Source organism: Xiphophorus couchianus, chromosome 2, assembly GCF_001444195.1.
Source record: "Xiphophorus couchianus chromosome 2, X_couchianus-1.0, whole genome shotgun sequence".
Taxonomy (NCBI): Eukaryota; Metazoa; Chordata; class Actinopteri; order Cyprinodontiformes; family Poeciliidae; genus Xiphophorus; species Xiphophorus couchianus.
The window spans coordinates 15,921,215-15,945,578 of record NC_040229.1 but is presented as its reverse complement, the minus strand read 5'-3'; the positions used below and the strand labels follow the sequence as shown (position 1 = coordinate 15,945,578).

At 36.0% G+C, this 24,364-nt stretch overlaps 1 protein-coding gene across 1 annotated transcript in view; it reads right to left on the bottom strand.

The window, feature by feature from the left end:
- Positions 1–3,549: 3,549 nt before the first annotated feature.
- sema3d (sema domain, immunoglobulin domain (Ig), short basic domain, secreted, (semaphorin) 3D) overlaps positions 3,550–24,364 on the bottom strand; it is a 36,740-nt gene continuing 15,925 nt past the window's right edge. Inside the window, exons 4-18 of the mRNA XM_028002275.1 lie at positions 23,994–24,056; positions 23,701–23,820; positions 23,508–23,601; positions 21,821–21,949; positions 18,976–19,112; positions 16,503–16,617; positions 16,223–16,292; positions 15,995–16,139; positions 15,179–15,401; positions 14,828–14,916; positions 14,556–14,597; positions 12,790–12,947; positions 10,352–10,416; positions 10,046–10,185; positions 3,550–4,635 (exon numbers count right to left, since the gene is read on the bottom strand). Coding sequence (XP_027858076.1) covers positions 4,180–4,635; positions 10,046–10,185; positions 10,352–10,416; positions 12,790–12,947; positions 14,556–14,597; positions 14,828–14,916; positions 15,179–15,401; positions 15,995–16,139; positions 16,223–16,292; positions 16,503–16,617; positions 18,976–19,112; positions 21,821–21,949; positions 23,508–23,601; positions 23,701–23,820; positions 23,994–24,056 — 2,046 coding nt within the window. The 3' untranslated portion in view covers positions 3,550–4,179. The remainder of the gene's footprint in view (positions 4,636–10,045; positions 10,186–10,351; positions 10,417–12,789; positions 12,948–14,555; positions 14,598–14,827; positions 14,917–15,178; positions 15,402–15,994; positions 16,140–16,222; positions 16,293–16,502; positions 16,618–18,975; positions 19,113–21,820; positions 21,950–23,507; positions 23,602–23,700; positions 23,821–23,993; positions 24,057–24,364) is intronic.

Below are 24,364 nucleotides of genomic sequence, written 5' to 3'. Positions count from 1 at the left end.
GAAAAGCAAATAAAGGACTGCCAAATACTTTGGACGCAATAACACTGCTTTTCTCTTTTCTTCAATAATTTATGTATAGCGTATCAAGGCACATGTTTCAACATTCTGTAGTTGTCATCAGGCAAAATAAGTAATATATGACAAGGCTGTTGCGTTAAATCTAAGGATGTCTCCCAAGGTTTGTTTGACTGACAAACCGAAATAAGATATTTTTCAGACAGCAATTAAATTGAAGGTAATCCCCCAACATTAAACTGTCACAAAGTTTAAAATTAAACATGTATTTGGACATTAATGAACTCAAGACACTCAGAAGAACAAAAAACAATTTAAGTGTTTTCACATATGATGGAATACGAATGAATAGCCTGAATACAATGTATTAGAACCTTTATCTGAAATACATTGCAGATTTTTAATGTTTTTGTGACCTTAGGCCCTGTTGGAGATGAAAAGGTTCCTAACTAAAATCCTTGAGTCCAATAATAGAGACCTATAGCTTAATACTCAAGAGAACTCTAGGTCAGGGAGGTATTTCCTGAATTTATATATCTTTTGAAAGCTGCTTTCCACATACAGTATATAACAGCTAATACATGGTGCATGTTATTCACTATATCCTGCCTGTCCTGCCACAGATCCTGCAGTGATGAGAGATTACTTATGTCCATAAATTAGGCAGAAGGGAGTGCAGGTAGTTATTACACTGAAGGAACAACTGTTTCTAGCTCATGCACACATACCTCATGTTCTAAAACCCCTCAGGCAGCCATTAATACTCCCCAGCCCAACAGACCTCTGCACACTTGGTTGCCTATGCATTGGCCCAGAAGTTGACTGTCAACGCCTGAACAGCCCACACCTGGACCGCTGCAGAAGACCCTTTAATAAAAACAGAGAAATAACTCTATCGTCTAACATCTCAATTCCGCTCATTTTCTTCCCCCTTTGGCTCAGATCTTGCTGTCATGGCTTTAGATGTCTTAATTTGGGCATTGAGAAGCCAACACTAAACAATAGTAGAAGATAAACACCTGAAATAATTCACACTAATGTAGTGAACCGGAACATATCAGATGAAAACATTCACTCGCAACACACACACAGTTTTCACAAAGGCCCTTTAAAGTTGTTCTAGTCTTTGTGATTTAGCAACCATAGCCTCCCATGATGATTGGGTCTTGAATTTTGGACATATTAAGGTTAATAGGACCCTGAAGTTTTATACTCACACAGCCTTGCTTGAAGGCCTATCAGTACAAGTCCTTTGTATAAGAATATGTGACCATCAAATGATCACATCTTCAGGGCCATTCGAGGTCGGTGTCCCTAAAATGGTGGCCCACAGTTCACATCTGGCCCGCGAGTCGTCTATTTCTGAACTGCTGTCTGCAATTTGTGGTCAGTCCAGATCCTGGTCCAGATATTGTTCTGTTCCGGATTTTCAACATTAACAATAACCACTCTATGACTTTGGTCTGGCTTGAATGTGCTAAAGAAGTGACAACAATCTGTTGATAGGACAGATTGTTACTGTCCAGGACCCATGTTACTGGGTCCTGGTTGAAGGCATCAGTAAAAATGGCTTTTTGAAAAAAAGAAGTTGGCAATCTGTTAAGTTTGGGTAAGCATGCCATGCTATTAGTTTGACAGTAAAAGTAAGGTGGACAATGAAACCGGCAGTTTAAAGAGGAATGGGCCAATTAGTTTTTATTCTCCCTCTGACCAGGCACAAGACCAATATGGTTAAAAGGTTAGAGGGGCAGTATTATGTAAAATCAACATTTCTGAACTTTACATCATGTTCTACCTGGTGTGCTGGCTTGAATCTTTCATGCATGTTTGAGGAATCCTTTATTCCTCATGATATTTTGAAAAGGCCTTTCCTCAACAACAATACGAAATGGAGTGCTCACTCTGAGTAGTTTATTAGTACAAGAAGTCTTACATTTTAACTTTCTGAGTTCCTTGAATCCCTTTAGCTCTGCACTTCTTTCCCCATTTGTAGACCTTTTACATTCATTTTTAAGACATTCTTTAAACTCCCACCTCACATTTGTTTTCAATTAATTTTTGCAGGTGTTTCTTGTTTGCTCTACCCTTTCCTTCGTACAAAGGGTCTAGAAAACCTCAAAACTTCGCTGACAGAACCTGTTTAATTCAAGTCAGTGGGAGAAAAATCAGACTGAAAGCAAATAACCCATGTTTCTGACAAAAAATCAGACTAAATTAAATTCTAGGTCCAAAAATAAGATTAAGATTCATGTTAAAATTGATAAGGATTTATATGCGAAGGTGAGTTGACCAATTGGATCAGTGGACACAAGTAAATCAATGTTTTTTAATGGTACTGTGCTTACTAGCCTTTGTGTTTGCCATTATTTAATAGCTCTTCCACAGGGATTCCCAAAGGACTCTCATTATTCCAATCACATCAAATTCACCACTTCCTTCTAGAAGTCATACCACTAAATCATTTCCTAATGACTTTTCTCCATTCAAATGTAAAGGTCATGTTAACCTCCGGGTTAATCACGCCTAGGGAAGGTATTAAGAAGAACCATGGGATTTATTGAGCAAACCTTTCTGTACAGGATAAAAGTTACCAATGTTAAAAAAGTCCTAAAAAAACAACTAAGCAGATCTGCATATAAATGTGTCTAGCATGCAGTTATTTTACTTAACAGTGGGATTAATTCTGCCCAATTTTTTTAAACATATCGACCTAATTACTACAGCATTCTAAAAGTAGTACATATTTTCTGCCAATGTTTGAAATAAACAAAAATTCTATTACATTAAGCAAGAAATGTGAATGGAACATGTTGGACATGCTCTGAGCTTTTTTACTGCTTGTTGTTGTGCTACTCTGATGTTCTTTTATAGTTTCTTTTTTGGAGAGGGGAAAGCAGTTTGCTCTCTGTAGCTGACTGATAAATAAACTATAAACAAGAAGGAAGTGCCTAAAATATTTATTATCTCTGTTACAGCAAGCATGAAATTTCACTGTGAATAAACACAAAGTAGACTAGTGCAAAAATGTTCAGCTCTTACATCAACGATAATTAAACTTTCATTTAATCAATCACCCTGTTTAATTTAGATGTAATCTGCTGTCATTAAGAATGCATTGTATAGAAGAAAACATATTACTGTTTGGAGTATATAATGCACAAATGCGCTATCGGTTTGAATCTTATGTAATTATAAAATGTAAATCAGGTCAGGTGCTTTTGGTTATGTAATACTTGCTGCTTAATTTATTTTTCAAGCTTTCTAAACTTTTTTCCCTAAAAACATTTTAGAGAAATGTACTGCTTGTCATGTTCCTGAAAATGCCCACTTCCTATTACCCACACTCGCTTTTAACAACAGACCAGCTGGTCCTGAATCATTGTGGCATCTGCACAGCGCAGGGGGAATTGAGTTGCTAAATCAGGAGAGGCTCAGCTGAACTAGCCCTAACCCATTTCTTTGTGCGCTGTAAGTGCAGCAACGAGTGTGTTTGATTCCATATCTGCCTATAACGCAAAAATGAAATAAAACTGATCACGAATGTGAGGTAATTTTATTTAAATATCTTTTAGAAACAGTAGTAAATGAACAAAAATCTATCAAATCTACATCAAACAGAAGGGAGGAAATACAGCATAATATATCTTTTTAGAAATACAAAACAGTATTGCAGAAAAAGAAGGATGCTACACTTACTGTACATGTTACATAAATATTTACACTCATTTAACATTTATGCAATGTCGTCAAATTCTCTTTAAGTATTTAGATTGTTTTTTATTTTACCTTTAACACTTTTTATTAAGCCGTGTTGTGTTGACGGAATACAGCTGGAGAAAGAAATATGGCTTTGAAGCTTATAGATGATAAAGTTGCAAAAATGTCTCTATAAACTAATTGGGTGTAGTTAGCATGTGTATAATCGGTATTGTTTTCACTTTCCAAGGTATAAACATACAGATGAAAAAATAAAACAGTGTAAAGATTTAGAAACATTTGGATAATTTGTCAGATATCAAATTGTTCAGAACTTTGTCAGAACCTCGTTTGGGGCAGTAACTTTACATTTCTGTGTCCCATAAGTTTCACCCTTAACCCCTATTTAAATGTACAGTACAAAGTTTGTTTATGAAAATATTTATGTCTTGTCCCTCTTCTTCACCTTCACACTGCCCTAATTACCCTCTCTTGGCTCTTTCTCTCTTTGTCTTCCTCTCTGTCCCTGTGGTGTCTCCTGTTTCTATTCTTCTTCATGTCCTGTATGTGTTTCCATTTGCCATGTCCTAAACTTTTCCCTCTCATCCTGGATGCCCTCTTATCCAGCCAAAGTGAATCACAGTACTCTTCCAAGGAGTGGAAGGGAGAGCTCATTACTCTCAAATAGTCCTTGTAACGTTGACGGGCCTCTGCACTATGGTGCAGCTCTATGACATCTTCACTGAGCTTGGGTTTTCTGTCAAGTTGTCCATGTGTGAGAAGCTGCAGCGTGAGACGAAGGAGAGTGTGTGTGAAGTGTGTGTGTTCCTGAGCCACACAGAAGTATATGCCAACATCAGAGGCATGAAGGGAGCGAATTAGAAGTCCTCGGTCTGTGTGGACAACACGATCGTCCAGCCTGACCTGGAGGCAAAAAGAAACATGACAGAGACTCATCAGAGAGGCTGAGATGAAAAGATCACATCTGTTTTCAAATAAAGAAAACTCAAGAATCCTTCTGCTATATATATATATATATATATATATATATATATATAATACTGCACTCAATATGGTATTGAGTTTAAAAGTGTATGTAATCTAAAAACTATCTATTTCTGTAATTTTGCTTTTGTGATACACTTATGAGTTTCCAAATACATTTATTATGGACAACAACAAACTGAAATCAAAATATTGCTTAAATAGACTTTGTCAGATAACAATAATGAATAACGGTAAAAGATCTCAAACTCAATGCAATATGTCCTGATTTGAAGAAATTCAAGAAAAAAAAAAATCAAATCACTTATGACCCATCTCAGTATGAGAAGGACCATAAAGGCTTTGGGACTGAAATGAACCACTGTGAACGCCATTATTGTCAAATGAAGAAAACATGGAAAAATGGGGAATTTTTCCAGAATTACGCCAAGCCTACCAAATTGGATCCAACATTGCATTGATGACTCATCCAAGAGGTCAGAATAAAAACCTGAACATCTACAGCAGGTCAGTCTTTAGGATTCTGCCATTCTTTACCCTCAAGATGATTAACCAAGTGGCATTGCTTCTGTCTCCACCGAAAGAAATGCAGCAGTTTAATCAGCTTTCAGAAGATGACCATGAAGCAGCATGAGAAACAGTGCGTGTGTGCACTGTGTTACTGCTTGTGCATGTCTGATTTCTTTAAAAGTAAACATCATAGTCCTCCTGTGACTATTGGAAATTATAAATAACAAGAATTATATGTGTGTGAGATTTGTTTTTCCTTGTGAATGTTGGTGTCTACAGTTCACTGCAAAGGTATTCACACCCATTAAACATTTATAAAAATTTTCTGTTTCCGCTGAAGAAAGTGATTGACATTAACAAAGAAAACATTGAATGTCAAAGTTATATTTTTTCTCCCACTTACCAAATCTTTATGCACTGATTGGTGTTGGTGTGCGACATAAATCACAATAAAATACATACATATTTTCAGCCATTGAAGGGCTGTAAATATATATGACGTGTTATATTACCTACTCCATCACATTGCTGTGTTCTAATACACTGCAGTGACTTGGCAAAACATGAGTTTTTTCTGAACATGTAAAAGTCTTTCTCAATTTAAAACAATTCAATTAGTGTTTATGTGCTCATTTTGGGTCTTTTAAGCTTTTCCACAGTCCGAAATAAAGGCATCTGTGACTGAAAAACGGCGCCAGACATTTAAACTCACCCAGATGGTCTGTCTTTATTTGCTTGCATGATATTTGTATCATGATGCATGATTTAGCCACTCCAAAAGAATGGAAATGCAGCACATCAAAATAACAATTCTGCATTGAAGGCACACCCAGATGCATATTTGTATTTTCTTTTAGTTACCATGACACCTTAAGTATCAAATTAAATTCACATGTTGTAAAAGAGGGCAAGCCTTGATTTAATGAACAGAGCATGCATTTTATCATCATCCATGCCTTTCTCACTAATTATTTCTTAATGGTAAAATATTTCACACTCTAGGAGGTGAACATACACACGTGCAAGGATGTTGCGAGTATGACCGCTACATTCCTTCAGTTAATATCTTTAATAACCTTAGTGGTGGGATAGAAACAAGGGAGCACATGAGGAGCGTGAGCATAATATTTCACGTGCAGACTGCAGTTGGCTGAGGATGTCTCCATCAAAACACAGCAGGAAAACACAGAAAGAAGCTGTCTAGACAATGTGAACGATACAAGAAAACCAAGTCTATAAACTGAGCAGCATAATGACAGAAAGTGTGAGGTGATTAGGGTGGGATAGAAATATAAGCCTTAAAATGGAAATTGGTCAGAATATAGCAAAAACAGAGAAGGAGAAAAATATTAAACTTAAATACTGTAGATAACAATTTTATAAACACAACAAATTGCAGCTGCAACTGTTATGGTTACAGCCTTTGAATAGGACAGTCGTGTGCCTGATAGTAATAATTCAGATGTTGGACTTTGAGGCCAACTGTCGAAAATCTGAGGTCTGCTTCTTATTTCAGTGTCTCTTTGACTAAAGTTTTAAAATAACTTCCAACAGTTTAACAATTACAAACAATTACATCCTTTCAAGAATGTAATTGTCTGCTACCTTCACTTTTTCTTTTCACCTAATTTTCCATTAGGTGCTTTGATGAAGTCCTTTGTGAACAGCCAGCTTGTTTAGCAGTAAACTTCCGTGGCTCACTTTGTAGATGAGCCACATGCTGTGTTATTGACATGGCTGCTACACACTGTCAAGTCAAGATTTTCTTCCTAAAATTTTTTGAGGTATAGCCACAATATGTTCTGTTAAAAATCCTTTCTTACTGGACTTATGTCACTTTAAAATTTCTAACATATGTGATTTGTTTCTGTTGAAATGTAATTGTTTAGTCAGATAAATATACATACATTCAATCATGAAATTGTTGCTGTATGTCTAGTCTGAAGGTTTTAGTATTTTATTCTTAAAGCATTTATTGTTGCATTAAATATTTAATTTGCACATTATGATAAATAAAACACAAAAGAAACTTGGCTGTTGCAAAACTAACCAATTCTTTGAATTAATATTATGTATTTCATTTAATCTTTACTTCATTCTATAACTTGAAAGACCTTCAGAGGAAGACTTTGCATATACACCAGTACTTTGATGCAACAGGTCAACTATCACTGCATTCCTAGACAAAAACATAGTAAATACCACATTGTGTTAACTACCCTAAAACACATGGCTGTGCATTGTGAGTGTTTGTTATGGTTTCCGCTGTGGGGTTGCAAAGATAAACACACAGACAGACAAACACACCAAAGACAAAAGAACAAGGTGTTTTCCTTAGTCAGAGGCTGTAAGGCATGAGTCCTTTGCACCTGTCTGGACTTAGACTCTCTCCTGAGACATAAAACAAAAAGCAGAGAGCTGAGAGGGTAAATTAGAAAAAAGAGAATTGGAGTCAGAGATGAGGAGTGTGTAAGTTAGCCAGTGGGAGGGCCATTAACAATGGTAGAAACAAGACTTTAAATGTTTGGACAGGGGAAAGAAGGGCTGAATAAGCATATCTTTGTTGCTTCAGTGAAGAAAATTATAGCTAATGAGACTATTTCTACACATTAAATCATCTTTTTCACCTCATGTTTTTCTTTGCACCTCTGCTTGTCTTAAATTTTTATGACCAAGAGTTTTAGAACACAGTTGGAAAACAGCTGTTGGATTCACATTTGAAGCCAAAGACAACTCAGATGTTGAAATACTTTGCATGCAAAGTAGTTTCTGACAATTTTAGGTTTCCCTTGTCTGCAATTCTTAAAATAGGCATTTCCATTATTGTACAACAGTTTTCTGTTTAGGTAAAAAATGTACGTATATACATATCTTTTTGGATTTTCTAGTTAACAAATACCAAGTCTGTAATGCTTCCCTATCAGACTTAATGAAAACTTCTGAACATAAACGTTCATATATTCTACTTAAAAATAATAGATATTTTAAGTATGCCCTTTTTTCCCCTCTTTGAAGTTTTTAACATGATCCACTTCAACTAGTTTCTACTAAAAATCTGTTATTTCGGTTCCTTAGAAAAGGTGCTACACTATTTTTTCTAAACAGTACATCTTTGTTGTTGATTTGAAAAACATGTTTTTACAGAGGGAAATATTTTATGCATGGTAGGTTTCAATTAATTTTCTTTTCTATTGTTCTGAGTTGTGCCTCATTGGTCTCAATCAAACTAATCCAAATGACTAGTTTCTTATCTGGGCATCTCAATCTATATATCGATATGGGTACCACGGTAAGTAGTAGTATGAGGCAACACATTCTCACTCCCGACTCGTCATTTATTGACGATTTGGGACTCAGCATCACATGTTGGCGCATCGGGTACCCCCTTCGCGTCAATAATTGGCGATTTGGGAAGGTTCACTCAGCGTCACATGTTCACGATTTGGGAAGGTTCCCTCAGCATCACATCTTGACGCGTCGGTTACCTCCTTTTGCGTCAATAATTGACGAGAAGGGTTCTCTCATTGAATGCTGTACCGCTCCCTAAGTGTCCAAAACCGACGATCTGGTTAGGGTTAGGGTAAGGGTTACGGTTAGGCTTAGGGCTCACCCCCTTCGAGTCAATATTTGACGCGAAGCGGGTACCCGACGCGTCAACATGTGATGCTGAGGGAACCTGCAAAAGCGTCAATATATGACGAGTCGGGACTGAGAATGGGTTGTATGAGGTTAATACTTTTATTTGCAGCTTCTATTTTATATATTGAGCAAGTTACTTGAATTTCCTCAAGTAGTTCATGTCAGCACATACGCAGGAATTAAAATGCGACATCTTACCAGGATGTCATACTTTTGTAATATTTGTGCTCAAACATTCCAAAGTATGTTTTCTTTTAAATTCAACCTGTTCAATAAGCACATCTTCATTCTGACACTGTCTGCACAAACAGTACACCTCTCAATCTCTCTCAGCTTTCACAATATAATATGTGCCCAGAGTTGTAATTATAACATACTGATTAAAGTCATATAATCAGGGAGCAGGGAAAAGTCTTACTGAAACTGAAAAAACAGTATTCTATTTCTATTTGTGTAATTTTAAAGTTAAAATGTTTTTATTTGCCTAAAATATATTTATTACAACTATAAATAACTAACTGAAGTCAAACCACCAAATTATTAATTGGTGATAATATTTCAGGAAAAAAGCATCGGTATCTGAATTGGTATCAGTGATAGTAGTTCAGTATTTACTTGGTATCGGTCAGATACCTAGTAAATACAGCAACACATACCTATCTGCAAGATCCAGAACATTGACAAAATAAGTAGTGGCAGTAAAATGTTGATTAAAATTCACTTTCATAATACAATTTGCACATTTCACTTCTACTTCATTATCCCTTTGGGTACGTCTGGTTAAAGAAAGTCATTCCTTAACTCCCTCAAGGACAGCAAAGGTGCAAAAATGTATGGAAAGTCATAAACACCATAAACGTCAGCTACACAGGGAGCAATGAAAACTGTAGCCAAGTATTTAACACTCAGATTTCAGAGCCAGTGAGGTTGAAGTCAAATATGAAGTTTCTGGATACTGTAACATTCTTTTGTAAGCAATAATTGTCTTTGGCCCAATAACGTCCATGCTTTCTGATCCACCAGAAAAAGAAAACGAACTGAGGTACATCCAAAAAAAGCAATAATGACTATCTTCAGAAATCTTAGAGAAAGAGAAGTTAGTTGGGAAGACATTAAACTGTTCATACCAGAGTGTTTGGCTGGTTTGTGCAAAAATGTGTGGATTATTATGAGCACTGACCTCTTCCCTGCGTTCAGCTCCCAATTTCTGCATGTACCACCGGATTTGGGCCTGTTGAGACTTTGGGGTGCATTCAAGGAAGGTGGAGTTGTTCTGAACTCCAAAAAGAACTCTCTCCTCCACGTTGCCCCCACCATGACCTGAAAACATGAAACAAAAATAAGCAATTATTCAACTGTAAATCTTTTTAATTATTCTACCTACATTGTAGGAAGTTCTTCACACAAGTGAATAATGTATATTGTGGGGAAACATTGTTAATATGATATATAGCATACGGCTCCAGATGGTATAAAGTCTACATACTGTCTTCTGTGTCCCAGCACTGAATGGCAGGATCTCCGTTTTTAATGTCCTGTCTTCTGGAACGTCTGAAAAGCAAAGACAAATACAATGAATGCACATCTAACTTCATTAAGCTTTATGCAGGCATGTACAAAAATTATTTGTGCCCTTCTTGTAGTTTATGGCTTGGTGTTATAGGAAATTTAAATCTCCTTCTTAGTAGATCTTACAATTTCACAAGTGTGAAAGTAGAAAAATGCAGTGATTATGTACACAAATGGACACATTTGTTGACAAAGCTAAATTGACAGATTTACTTATTGGCATCCCTTTTTGCTTATTTTACACAAATTATCTTTGCTTTACATTTCTAAGATGTCTTTGCTTCTCTGTGCACGGTCATGCAGTCATTGAATGATAATCCAGAACAATCAAGCCTAGGACAGACCAGTTAGCCTAGCAGTCATGTTTTGGATTATAGGAGGAAGCAAGAGTACTTGGATAGAACCCACATGGTGAGAACATGCAAATTCCATGCTGTAAAACCCCAGGCAAGGACGCCAAACCAAAATGCAAAATAAACACCAAATGCATAATATTCACAATTCAATTTGTTTCCTTTATTATTTATAAAAAGCTATGTAGCTGTATTTTTCTTCACTGAAGAAGTTGCATTTCATTTAATTGTATTCTGATTAGGCATGGTTGAATTATGTTACTCTGAATCTTTAAACCTAGGAACCTAATTACCATTAACAATTAATCTGCCCAAGTCTTTTTTGTTTTTTTCAGTTTGACTGCTGGTGCTGTTTCTTTAAATTACAACTGTTGACAGTAGGTTGCTTCTCTATGTCCTCCTGCTCTGTACTTGTAACAGTCAAGTGCCAGAGGAAAATAGGAAAAGTCTCCCCTCTTTTACAAGCTTAAAAGCCTGTGATTTGAGGGGGAAAAAATATAACGGATGATTCTTTGACAATATCAAAGTCAATTCGACAATGACTTCAATACTGTTATGAAGTAAAATGTATTTCATACATGCAGAATTCCAGCTTGACTGCATTTGTGGAACAGAAAAGATGAGTAGAACCTCTGATGAAGATTATAATGGTGTACTATTCTGTACTGTTTGAATACTGTAAAGCATTCTAACATAAACAGGTTAAAATCCAAACATTACTTTGACTTAAGAATGTACTTTCAATGCCAACACAAAAGGAAAACACATCAAGTTTGTGATTTACAGGTGAAGTTAACAGAAAAAATGAGCCATAGAGCCCTTTAAATTGGATGACTGAAATATATTATGGAAAACTATTTTTCCCATTGGAAATGCTTCTTCCCTCCTTAAATATCCTTACTGGAGATTAGGAGAATTTCAAAACAGCTGTCTTCCTACCAGGGCCATTTTATGGGGAACAGTTTAACACTGATCATTTTTTAGAAGTAACTGCAGTGGAAACAGTGGCAGTTACAGAGCTGCCCCCAGAAAACTACTCTGAGTCCAGGATAAGGTTCCTGAAGTAGAAATTTATATATTACTTCTACCTTAAGTTCAATATGTTTAATTCTATTTATTTTTTCTGTCAAACAGCTTCACAGGAAATAATTCTGAAATTTTACACCAGACAAGAATTTACTACTTGTCCTCTTTTGTGATGTTGCTCACTTGGGCTCCTTTAGTTTATATTGTTTCTTCCTCCACTTCCTCTTGGGACATCTGTAGCACATAATCACTTAAGATCTACTTTCAAAGATCACGGCAAACCAAGCAGGGCCTCTACTAATTCCAAAACAAAACAACATCCCCACGGTCTAATAATAAGGCAGTGTGACCCATAAATGTTGGATCTTGTTTCTGTAGACTTTAGACACATGCATGAAAGGACAAATAACAAAACCACGGGAAAACAACATACACAGCTTGTTTAACAATAGTGACACTGAGAGGAGGTGTGGAATAAATTGTGGCAACAAAATAATTCTAACCATAGCATTTTTAGAGGACACATCAAAAAAAGGTTTCTTTCTGCAAAACAATTCACTCATACCCAAAAAATCTAATAAAAACATAAACCACAACGTGTGATTTTCAGAAAATCCCAAGCTAAACAACAATTCCTTCAAGGACATAAACATGTACCAGAAAAAATACATATGAAGTGGTCATTGGGCTTACATTACATGTTTACATTTTCATATTGCTTTTATTTTCATCACATATACTTCAAACTCATCCATGTAAATCTTATACTATATAGCCAATAATTTGTAATATATAGATAGAAACAAATATTCACATATTTTCTTTGGTAATTAAGATATATGTCCTTCCTTTTGGTTTGTGTGTTTTTTTATATATAAAACTGTATATAAATGGCTACATCATTTTGTACAGCATTTTGTAAAACCACAAAGATAAAAGAGCTGCACAGCTGCATCTCATTTCCCCTCTGTCCCACCTCTTAGATGCCGGGACATATCGGGAGCATGTGTGTCCATCCCATGCACAATAGGGGTCTCGTGCCAGGCAGCATTCAGCACAGGCCTGGCCATACAGGTGACATCTGCTGAGGGAAACTTGAGCGAGACCTTCCCTGGAACCCACGTATAGTTGTTGCTAAAATCAAACACAGCATTATTGTAGAATTTGTTTAATAAAAGGTTATATACGGTTTCTGTACGATGTTAACATTCAGTCATTTTTGGCATAAACGCAATGTTAATTTCGACCTTTTAATGATTTACTGTCTTTCCATATTGAAATGACATTTTATATATGTGAAAAAAGCCTGAGTAGTGTTGACATATACATCCTAAAATCCATTTTGCACCATTGAAGAATGATAAGGTATTTTTAAGAAGTTATGTGAATAATCAGGGTTTTCTGAAACACTTATAAGCTGAATATGAATAACAGTACTTTGCACCATCCTGATGGTTGATGAACCTAAATAACCGAGTAAACACAATTCAATGTTTTTGTTCTTCAGCTGATGTATATTTCATTCAGTAATTTAGCAGCAAACATGTTTTTTGAATTGAAAATGTTGATTAATTTATTGATTATTTTTGTTCGTCTTCATTTTTTTCGGGCCTTTTGTAGTCATGACACTGGGTTAATTCCGTAAGCCTATGATGTTCCCATAACTGAATTTGCTTTCACTGGCAGTTCGTTATATTTGAAAATGTAAAGTTTCTTGAGATACTTGATGAGTCAGTTCCTTAAGACCTGAAATTATCAGTGTGTGGGGGAATTTTTCTCCCATATCAGAGAACTTTGTAAAAACAGGAGAGCTGCCCTGAGTATTATGACAGTTTTTGAAATGTGATTTAGTGTCTGAAGTTTAAAAGTGTAATAACTGTTTTATTCTTTAATCATGCATATTAGATATCTGTGAACACTAATTTGGTTTATACTTGATATATACTTCAACTCATGTCCTAATATTTCTAAAATTTAAGTTGTCATGGAACTGTTTTCTTGAAAAACATAACAAGGTTATTATGTTTTGTCTTTAATATTTTATATTTATAGGTTTTTATCTATGGGGTGCTGGTCGTAGGTATGAAACTCCAATGGTTAGAATTATGCCAGACAGTTATTGGTGACTGTAAAAACTGTGGCCAACATGAAATTTACTATTGATGTACAAGAAAGCACTTTTTTCCTTTGTCGTGTAACGAGTTATTTCTGTTAAAAGCTGTGATGATTACAAAGAAAAATGGCGTCACTAAAGTAACTTTTTTTACTAAGCACAAATACAAAACAAAGCACTTTGTATCCAATATTAGGTTGTTCGTTAGTTATCAATTGTATGTTACAATATCTTATTAGCTTCAAAATGTCAACAAATGCAACTGGAAGGATATAGCATGACAGGTCTGGAAACAATAACAGGCAGGCACATACTGGCACACACAGGTCAAAAAGTGTTCAGGATTAATAGCAGTTGTGATTGGGGCAGAAGTGTCTACTGACATCTCTGACCCCAATGTAATTAGATGGACGAGTGAAAGAGCTGCAGGAGAAGGAGAACAGTCTAACACAGTGTCAACCTGAATGCATGTGTAAACAAAGAGCAAATAAAAATGCTCGTCTTGTGACACATTAGGCATGCGTCATGAGACATACGGAATGCGTGAGGTGTGAATTATCGACAGGGCGAACAGAAATGTTATGCAGACACACTGATGTAATGCTGTGAGAGCAACATGGGTAATGTACCTTTTTAGAAGAAATCTCCAATGTTAAGATGGGAGATGAAACCTGTAGAAACAAGATAGGAAAACACCTCAAAAACATTGCTGCATTGGTTTAAGGAAAAATAATCGGTGATGTTGTTGAATATACAAAAGGCATGACAATTAGAAAGGCAGGGCAACCACGTTGTGGTTTTATGAGACAGCTCTTCCATTAACAACCACAAAATTACTAGAATATGTCTGAAAGCAAATCTTTTTATATTTGTGTGTCTAAGATTAAGCTGTATATCTCACCTGGAAGATCTGGAGCTCCTCAAGAATTACTTCCTCTGTTGACCAGTTTTCTTGAGTGATGCTCACCACCTTCAGAACAGAACCAGCATCTGCAGCAAAGGCAGAAATAAAGGGTTGAAATCAATTGCAACACCTTGATTTCAAAGGTTTTATTTCTTATGTAAGCCATGCATATTGTGTGTATAGTTGATTTTATATTCAGTAAGGATGAGTCTTTGTCTAGACACACAAAGAGAACACAAAGAGAGTCTTAAACTGCTAAAAATGTTAGTTGTTGATACACATGAGCGTTTGCTGAGTCCATGTGATCCACTGCCCTCTGGTGTTAAAAAAAAACAAAAAAACTCTCACCTGTTCCCAGGAACATGACCTCATATTGCCCATCATCTGCCATAACCCTGTCCACCACAATGTGAGTAAGGGAGTAATCCACTCGGACACGTGTGAAGACCGGTCGACCAACCACAGGGTAAACTGAGTGGTGCATCAGTGGGTGGAATCGAATAAAACTGATCACCTCATCTGGAAAATCTTTGGTGGTCTTGATTTTTGGATCATATGTCTTACTGGGGCACTAAAAAACAATAATAATTAAAATTATTATTATTATTAAAGATATTTTGTTGGATAGATTTAAAACTATTAAGAAAATCCTTTCTTCACATTTCCTTATGTATGTCTCCATCTAGTGATAAAAACGACAACTGCATGACACAATCTAATGTGAAACATCTGTGCATTCTTTATCCCCAATTCCTCTCCCCTGCTTTATTGTTTGCCATAGCTCACATTGAGCCCTCACTCAATTGTGCACCTGAGGTTTATAAAGCACCAAATCCCCCAAGTATCCTGTTCACTGCCTTGATTAGAATTCTTAAACAAATTAAATGAGAACCTGATTAACATGTCATATAACTCATGAAAGCCAAGGTTAGGTCATTTGTAATGACGCTGAGTAAGCAGATGATATATCCTGCATCCCCTGCAGCTTCTTCAGTATGTCACGCTTTAATCCTCAACATTTAAATTAGGTAATGTTTATGATTTTGTAATTTAAAAGAAAGCTGTGGGGTGTTTTTTTTCCCCCCAACTTGTCCAAATAACATCTATAGCCAGGAAAGAACCAATTTTTCTTTCTGTAATTATCTATGTGTTGGAAAAACATACCGTTCCAGGACGGGGATATGGTATCCTCCCCTCATATTCCACCCATCTGTGGTCGGGCCCCTCTTTGTGGGCGTATGGTCCATTGAACGCCGCCCTTATGTCTGCCATGCTGTATACACATACTGCTGAGCCCCGGAAAATGGAACTTAAAGAAATGGTCAAATACAGAACAATGTAAGCCAAGGGTGAAAGAAGACGTTTGTGAACATGATACAAAACGTGACTTACCTGGAAGTAGAGAAGACTGCATACACTATGGGGTTTTTTTCATCTCTGGTAGGGAGCAGAAAAATGTCCTCTTCAAAAAGAAAAACAGTAGAGAAACGCAAAGGTTATTTTAAATGACACCACTCTACAGCTTTCACCAGGAATCTATTATTGGCTACTTCTACCACTGTGCATATGCTAATTCAATTATTCATTAAATAAACTGCTCACAGAAAAACACTGTTAGAAGATAAAAGTCATTTTATTGTCCTGACTCACTTTAAATCACATAGTCACTTACGGAGCTCATCAAAGTGTGTGTCCACGCCATCTGGTCCTGGAATTGAACACACAAGCCTGGCTTTGAGGAAGGTGGTCCACTTATTGGTTAGACTCCTAAGCCCACCGACATCATTCTGAAACACAACAGCAAGTAGTCACAAAACCATGGTCTGATGTTCTATTTTCCCATGAGGAAACTTTGATTACACTCACTATTTGTTTGAACAACATGCCTAAATATGTGTAAAGGCAACGAAAATGTCATAATCTAATAAACAGATTAATAATCTAATAACTTACAAAGTCCTAATTTTATAATTTCATTTATTGTTTTACATTTGGATATAATGATATGAAGTGCTCATGGTTCTGGTTATAGTGCATTGCCCTAAATATTTAAGAATTAAAATATGTAATGATAATAATAATAATAATAATAATAATAATAATAATAATAATAATAATAATTATTATTATTATTATTATTATTATTATTATTATTATTATTATTATTACAATCATTATAATAATGAATTATTATTATTATTATTTAATATGTTGTACATTCCCAAATATGTATTTCTTTATTTAACTAATTGCTTTATGGTTTCTGTGTAGCAGTGCATCGTAACATAAAATAAATACATTATTTTAACGTCTGATTTGTTAACCTGCACAGCAAATCAATCACAGTACAATCTCACAATCAAAGTTTTAGCCCCGCCTGTTGACTGCAGTGGGTAGTGCTGGCACCAAAACAAATTCATTCTGAGCTGTAGAACAGGACTGTCAAATAAATTTAAAAAATGTTGAGATGAAGTTGACATCCTCTGCAGATGTTAGGCTCTAATTAATTTTATGGTGCAGGATGAAGAAGGAAGAATAAAATTGTTCATGGAAGTATTATGACTTTTACACATAGTGGATAAACATTTTATGAGACAAATAAAGTTATTTATTCATATATAACATACACTGACATATTTATTTACTCATTTGCAAATTTATTCCATTTCTAAGACGTATTAACTACCTCTTACTCAATGGTGCCCATGTCCAACATAGCTGGATCAAATGGCCGATTTCCTTCACTAACATGTCATGCAGCTCCGCAGAGGCCTGATAGGCTAGAAATTAATTCAGGTGTGTTGGAGAAGGTTTTATCTAAAGGTTATAGCACAGTCAACACCAGTATAATAGCTTTCTAAGGACTGGACCTTGTTACCTCTGATATTGATTTGTAGCAATTTATTTATTCATTATACTGTGGCACTTTGGACTTTCCTAGAACTGCAGTATAGTTAGCACTAATGAGATCCTTTATATACTTGTCGTATTTAAGAAGACACTAAGAGAAAAAAATAGAAGTAGAGCTGGTTTGAAGGGAGTGGTGAAATGAAAGCATTTTCTACAAAACAACTCACGTTTCATCTTTGCATATGAATTACTTTCCTCAAATTGCAATGTTTGACCGAGCTTTGCTTGGAGTCCTTAAGTGGGACATGGAAAGGTAAATGAATGAGTTATACAAGACGGATAGGATTTGGTACATTCAAAAACAAGAATGCTGGTAAGTGTCCCCTTTCAAAAAATGCATACACTTAGGAAAGATGTTTCACATGGTGACTGTCATCAAAGTGAATTAAACTTAAGGGCCCTTAAGTATGTCCTTTCACATAGGAGAAAATAGTCATCCACCAATAAGGAATGTAAAGGTAAGAAAAAAGAAGTACTCCAGGGTAAAAAAATGGTAGAGAAAAAAGGAATTAAATAAGGTCATAATTTAAAAGAATCTCCTTTCTCCCTGCCTTACAGATGTCTGCCAAGATATAAACATGCTGAAAACTGTTCCTTCGAGTTTTAGCAATAAATCTTTGAAAGCTAATTACAAACCACTGAATTCCATTTGTGGTGACAAATGGTACTTCGAGTGCTTTACTAAGGTCCCCAATTGTAAATATGCCTTGTGCCATTCTAAGCTTACAGTTGCTTTGCTGTGAGGTTAAACCTTTAGTTGACTGTTAACATTATCATCAAAGATAACATCTTACAATTTTCTTTGCATAACTAACTTATATTGTCCATTTTAACTAATAATCTGATTGGTTTATTGCATTAGTCATTAAATGGCAAATGCAATAACACAGGTCCCACCTGTGCAAATAAGAGATTTTTAATGCACAAACATCTGTCTAAAAAGAGCCATTTAGCAAGAAAGCAAATCTGAAAAGTGGATATTTCCAAAATCTTTGAAAACCATAAATAATTTTATGTCCATTTTAAAAATATGTATCATCTTTTGATGGTCTATCGAAAAAAATGATAGACCAACATCTATCAATAATGTGTTACAAATTTGTAACACGCAAATGTGTGTTACAACCACAAGAAGACCAAAAAAACTTCAAAGGATATATATACTTTTGCATGGCACTGTGCTGCTTCTTCTGAGAAACTCCCACAGTCCACACTTTCCTCAAGTAATATCTCACCTTGCACACACGAGCCACTCGGGAGAGAATGCTCTTGTCGTTGCCCTCCCACGACACCTCACGGAAGAAAAAGTATATCTTGTCATCATCAGGATTGTAAGTGTCAGCGATGGGATGAGCAGAAATAAACCTGGCCTCTGCAGACACAGAGGAAAGGAAAGGAGGAAGAGAGAACATTAGAGTCTGGTAATGGTTTCTCCATTAAATCTAATGTCATGTGGCTTTTAAAACTACAGTACACCTCATGGTAACAATTAATTCCTGCTTCCCTTGACTTAACATAAGCCTCGCGGTGCTCTATATCAACCATTAAAACACCTAGATTTTTGGTGCATAAGCAAATAAAATAATAGAAAGAAGATTTGGATTTTTTGAAGAACATTTCAGTTAGTATCATTTAAATACATGCCTGTTTAGCAATGTCTGAGAAGGTGAAGTAGGTGAAACTGAATTTCAATAACAGCATATCCACAGTTTCCTGGCTCCTTTCTTTCTTTACCATTACATAAGATCCTGACCATTCTCTATGAGCTCTAGCATCTCAGCTTCTATAAATATGCATTAGGAGTGGGAACTGAGGGCAATTAGAGTTGATCCAATTGGCCAATTATGCCAGCTACAGAGCTTGAAAGCAATTCAACTGAAATATTATATCCAACCAAATATTGTTTCCAAGCCGTTCTTTGCAATTGGAATTGTATTTATTATTTTTTGTAGTCTAATAAATGTCTTGTCTGTATAATAAAAGCACATATACTGGTTTGGTCAAATATTGTTCTTTTAGTTTTGTTCAAAGGACAAATTTAATACCTAAGACATAGTTAAAAATAATTAAAAGAAACCTGTAAAATGTGAGTGTCCATCAACAAAATTTAAAATAAATGGCTAGGTGTCCATGGAAAAAGAGATTTTATTAAAGAACATACCAACAACAGGCTTTAACTCAGAAATGAGAATTCAGGTTATTGGAACAAATTATCTCGTCAACATTATAATAGATATTAGATGCAAGATGTAATATTATAAAGAGTATAGTTCTGATCACTTGATAAAAAGTAATTAAAATTAGACTTAGATAGTCTCGATATTAATGTATCTCTTCCTTCTACAAGCTTTAATACCTCTGTCACAGTTTCTGACCTCATGTACTCCTAACCAATGACAATGCAAAACTATTTCTTGACACACAACACTATTTTTCTCACTAGTGTCATTAAGGCGCAGCATTCTTAAAAACATCAACACACTTATTATGTTATATTTCAAAAGTGACACCAAGTTTCAGGCTACCATTTGTACTTGCAGGTAAACAATGTCTTTATTCTGAAAAAAGTATGATCTCAAACCTCTCAAAAAGGTAATCAATCCTCTCATGGTCTTTAAAAAACAGAGTCATTTGCAGATTTTTTACCCTGTGTGCAGTCCGGCACCTTTACAAGGTTTTTTTAAGTTTGTGTGGTTTTGGGAAATGACGGACTGACTGGACAACCCCCTGCTTCCCTGCCGTCCAACCGTGACATCTGTTGTGCTCCTCTTGAGCATCTCTCTAAAATAGCAGGAGGGTTAAAATTTCTACAAATGAGTGTATGTGATACAATTCACCTGTGCAGATTTGGTGATTAAAAGTTTTGCCAATACCGTTGTTGTGTATACATCCTATGGACAAAGGCTGGAAAGAATATTGGGAAGTAATTTCAAAGCATACGATATCAGTATTGCAAAAGATTACTTGCAATATCTGGTGGTTTATCATAAATCCAAATTTATTTACTCTATTCATTGTGTCCTAATAATACTTTTGGCTAAAGAGAGAGGCCCTCAATTGCAGACACCCAATTTTGATAAATGTGAATGTAGTGCAAAAAACTAAGTGGCGTGGCTATCACAATGACTGAAGGGCAATAGAGGGCTAAAGAAAATGGAGTTTGTGTTGTTCTTTTGTTGTTTTTACCTAAAGTATATTTATGTATTTAACTAATGATTTCTGTATTTCATGTTTTAATCATATCATAAAGTAAAGTCCTAAACACTGATCAGCTTGAACAAAAGTAATGAACACTGTGCTAGGTGCAATAAATGGAAACAGCATGTTTCCATCTCTATCCAGATTCAGAGGAGGGACAGGACAAAAGTTTCAACGTTTCAGTGACAGTACATCAACATTAGCTCAACGTCTTTAACCCAAGCCAAACACCAGAGGGTGATTCCCCAACTAGAACAGCTTAATAAACTGCTTCTAACATGCTGGACAGGAGGTCATTTTAGTCATGCAGCTCTGGGAAGATGTTGCACAGGCGCACAGGAAGAGAGACGCTCAACAAGATGGGGTGCTGTCTGTCTACCCCGCCACCAGCACAAGCTGTTTACACACACCAAGAGACACTGAAGCCGAGACAGACAAAATTAGTCCAAACATCCCTGACCATGTGGTTGTGAAATGTTGAGACCATGTGCAAAGATTTAGATTCTGGAGACAACTGTTGATACACGACAGTCTGTCAGTGGTTGTAAAACACTTAAAACTGAAGACGCACATGCAGAGAGGTCTCCCTGCTCAGTGACTGTGCATGCTTTTATGTGTGTGTGCATTTGACTCAGACTCGGAACTTTGTGGCACACTGTAAATTCCCCTGTAGGTGTGGCCCCTGTTCAGTTGTGGCATTCATATAAAAGTTTCAGTGAAATGAATAAGTAGACTGTTTCCTTTTCTGTGGAATTCCAATAATCATCCTGAGGGTACAGGCGGCTCTTTGTGTCTGCGGTGAGGCCGAAGGTATTATAGAAAGCAAACAAGTTTTGAGTGCACTCTGCATGTTAATGTGGAGATGTGCAAGAGTGTACATACCGTTGATCCAGTAGTCTTCAGAGATGTCTGTGCGTATGTAGTGCTGGTCAGGTGGAGGACCTAAGGAGCGTGTGAATGTAGTGTCTTTTCCCAGAAAGTCTGATGATGTGCCCACATACAGGTACTGATCTGGAGAGATATTTGATTTATTTTTATTTACAAAAAATCCTATCCCTAGAACTGTTTCATGTTGCGTCTTTACAACCACCAATTTCAATGTATTTTGTTATATTTTATGGGAGGGGGGGGGGAACAAAGTACAGAGTACTTCATTATGAAGTGGAATGAAGAGATAAATAGTTTCCATTTTTTAAATAAAAATCTATACTATTAGAATTGCTCAGTTGCCCCTAAATAAAACTCATTGCAACTAACTGCCTTCAGAAGCAACCTACTTTGTAAATAACATCTACCTGTGAGCAATGTAATCTCTGCAAATATGCAGCTCTTCTGTAAAGGCCTCAGACAATCACTAAAGATACACACCACACAGGAATATTATTGTGGATGTGTTTACAGCAATGCTAAATTATAAAACAACATCCCAAGAGTTGAACTTCTCAAAGAGCGCTGTCCAGTCTATCATCCAAAAATGGTGAGAGTATGGCACAACCACGAAACTACCAAGACAAGGCTGATAGTAGAATCTAAGCTGACAGGTCAGGCAAAGAGAGCATTAATATGAGATGCAACTCAGTCATTGTTGAAACAATACCTAAAGAAAGTCTTAAATTAAGCTTGCTCCCATGTAGCAGATATTCTAAATGTATGGAAGAAGGTACTCTGGCAGGATGAGTCAAAGTTGAAAATTTTGCCCAACATATAAAGTACTATATGTTGTAGCTGTATGTGTGGCAAAAAACTCTGTAGCTCTGTAGATCACTGTGAACACACCATACCCACAGTGAAACATACAATGCTGGCAGTGTCATGGAAACAGGATTTTTTTTCCTCAGAAAGAACAGGGAAACTGGTCAGAGAGAATGGATGGAGCTAAGCAAAGGCTCCATATCCTTGAAGAAAACCTGCTGGAGGCCAAAAGTGATGTGAGACTGTTACCAGCACAACAACAGTAAATACACGGTCAGCGCTACGATGCAATGGCTTAGACAAAAGAATGCTCATGCCTTACAATCTAGTCAAAATTCAGACCCAAACCAAATGAAGAATATCTAGAAGGACACTTCATTCAATCTTGTTGACTTATTTTGTAAATAAAAGTGGACAAACATGTTAGTCTCCGTGCAAAAACTGGAATAGACAAACCCCAAAGTATGTAGTGCTTTCCTTCAATTTCCCAATTGTGCACTTATTTGTCATAAAATGCCAATAAAATAAATTAAGTTTTAGACTGTAAAATGACAAAAACTTGAGTATTCAATAAAAGCTGTTTTCTTTTGTCAGGTGTCTAGCTTATGTAAACCCAAAAATGCAAAGCAGAAAGGTTTCTGTTAGCATATGCAACAAATGGCAGAAAGGCTGCCAAACATTTGTTGTTTATGACTGTCAGCAAAATTACTTTCTTGTTCTTTGAGAAACGTCAACTTGTCTATTTCTAACACAGAAGCTTTGTAGGAAGACAGTTTAGAAAATAAACATAGGAATGCAAATTTTTGTATGAAAGTATTTGGCTCTGCAGAAATAAAAATGACTCATTGTATAAGTTTGCAAAACGGATGTTATTTACCTGAAAGGACTGAAGCAAACGGCTGCAATGGATCAAACGGACACTTCAGTCTGCCAGAATCTACTGTATTAGGCAACAGTTGGAAAACACCATCCTGTGGTTTAAAGGAGAGTAATATTCCAAGACTATTTAACACTACCCATGAAATACAGCCTAGGAATTTTCATTTGATATTCACTCATTTATACTTTACCTCTCTCTGCCCGGAAATTTCAATGAAAGCACAGGTGGGGTGGAAGGCTCCTGTCCCACAGGCATAGACATGTGTCCGGTTGTAATTGTGGAGGACTCTTACAAAGTTAGCACATTCCAACTAGAACAAGCAGGGACAGAAAAAACAGAGGAAATATGAGGTACAGTAGGACATTAAATATAATGAATAGCATGTAAAATTTACAATACAGCTTGTGGACAGACTAAGGAATGAAGATTCTATTGAAAAAGTTTTTTTTTTTTTTTTTTTTTTTTTTTAATGAAAATACTCACATTTGTACTTTTCCCAGCAAGTTTGCATGTTTCAACTCTGTCTCTCAGAGCAGGCCAGTGGATCTAATGACAGATAAATATATGAGTGTTTTTCCGGCTCAACGTTGTTGTCAAAATATAAAACTTAAGCCCCATAATAAATATGTTTCAATGTTGTCATTCGCATTGTAATCTGCATATCTTAGCCACATAAAGTAAGCACATCATAATGAATCTGCAATGACATCAATAATCTTGTATAGTCTACAAACACAGTGCCCATATTTTACAGGGAGAATGCAGATTCTCCCTTTTGTAGTATATCTATATTGGCTACTTAACAAACAAAATATAGGATTTTATAGACCTTGTTAAAATGCAGAACTGAGAAA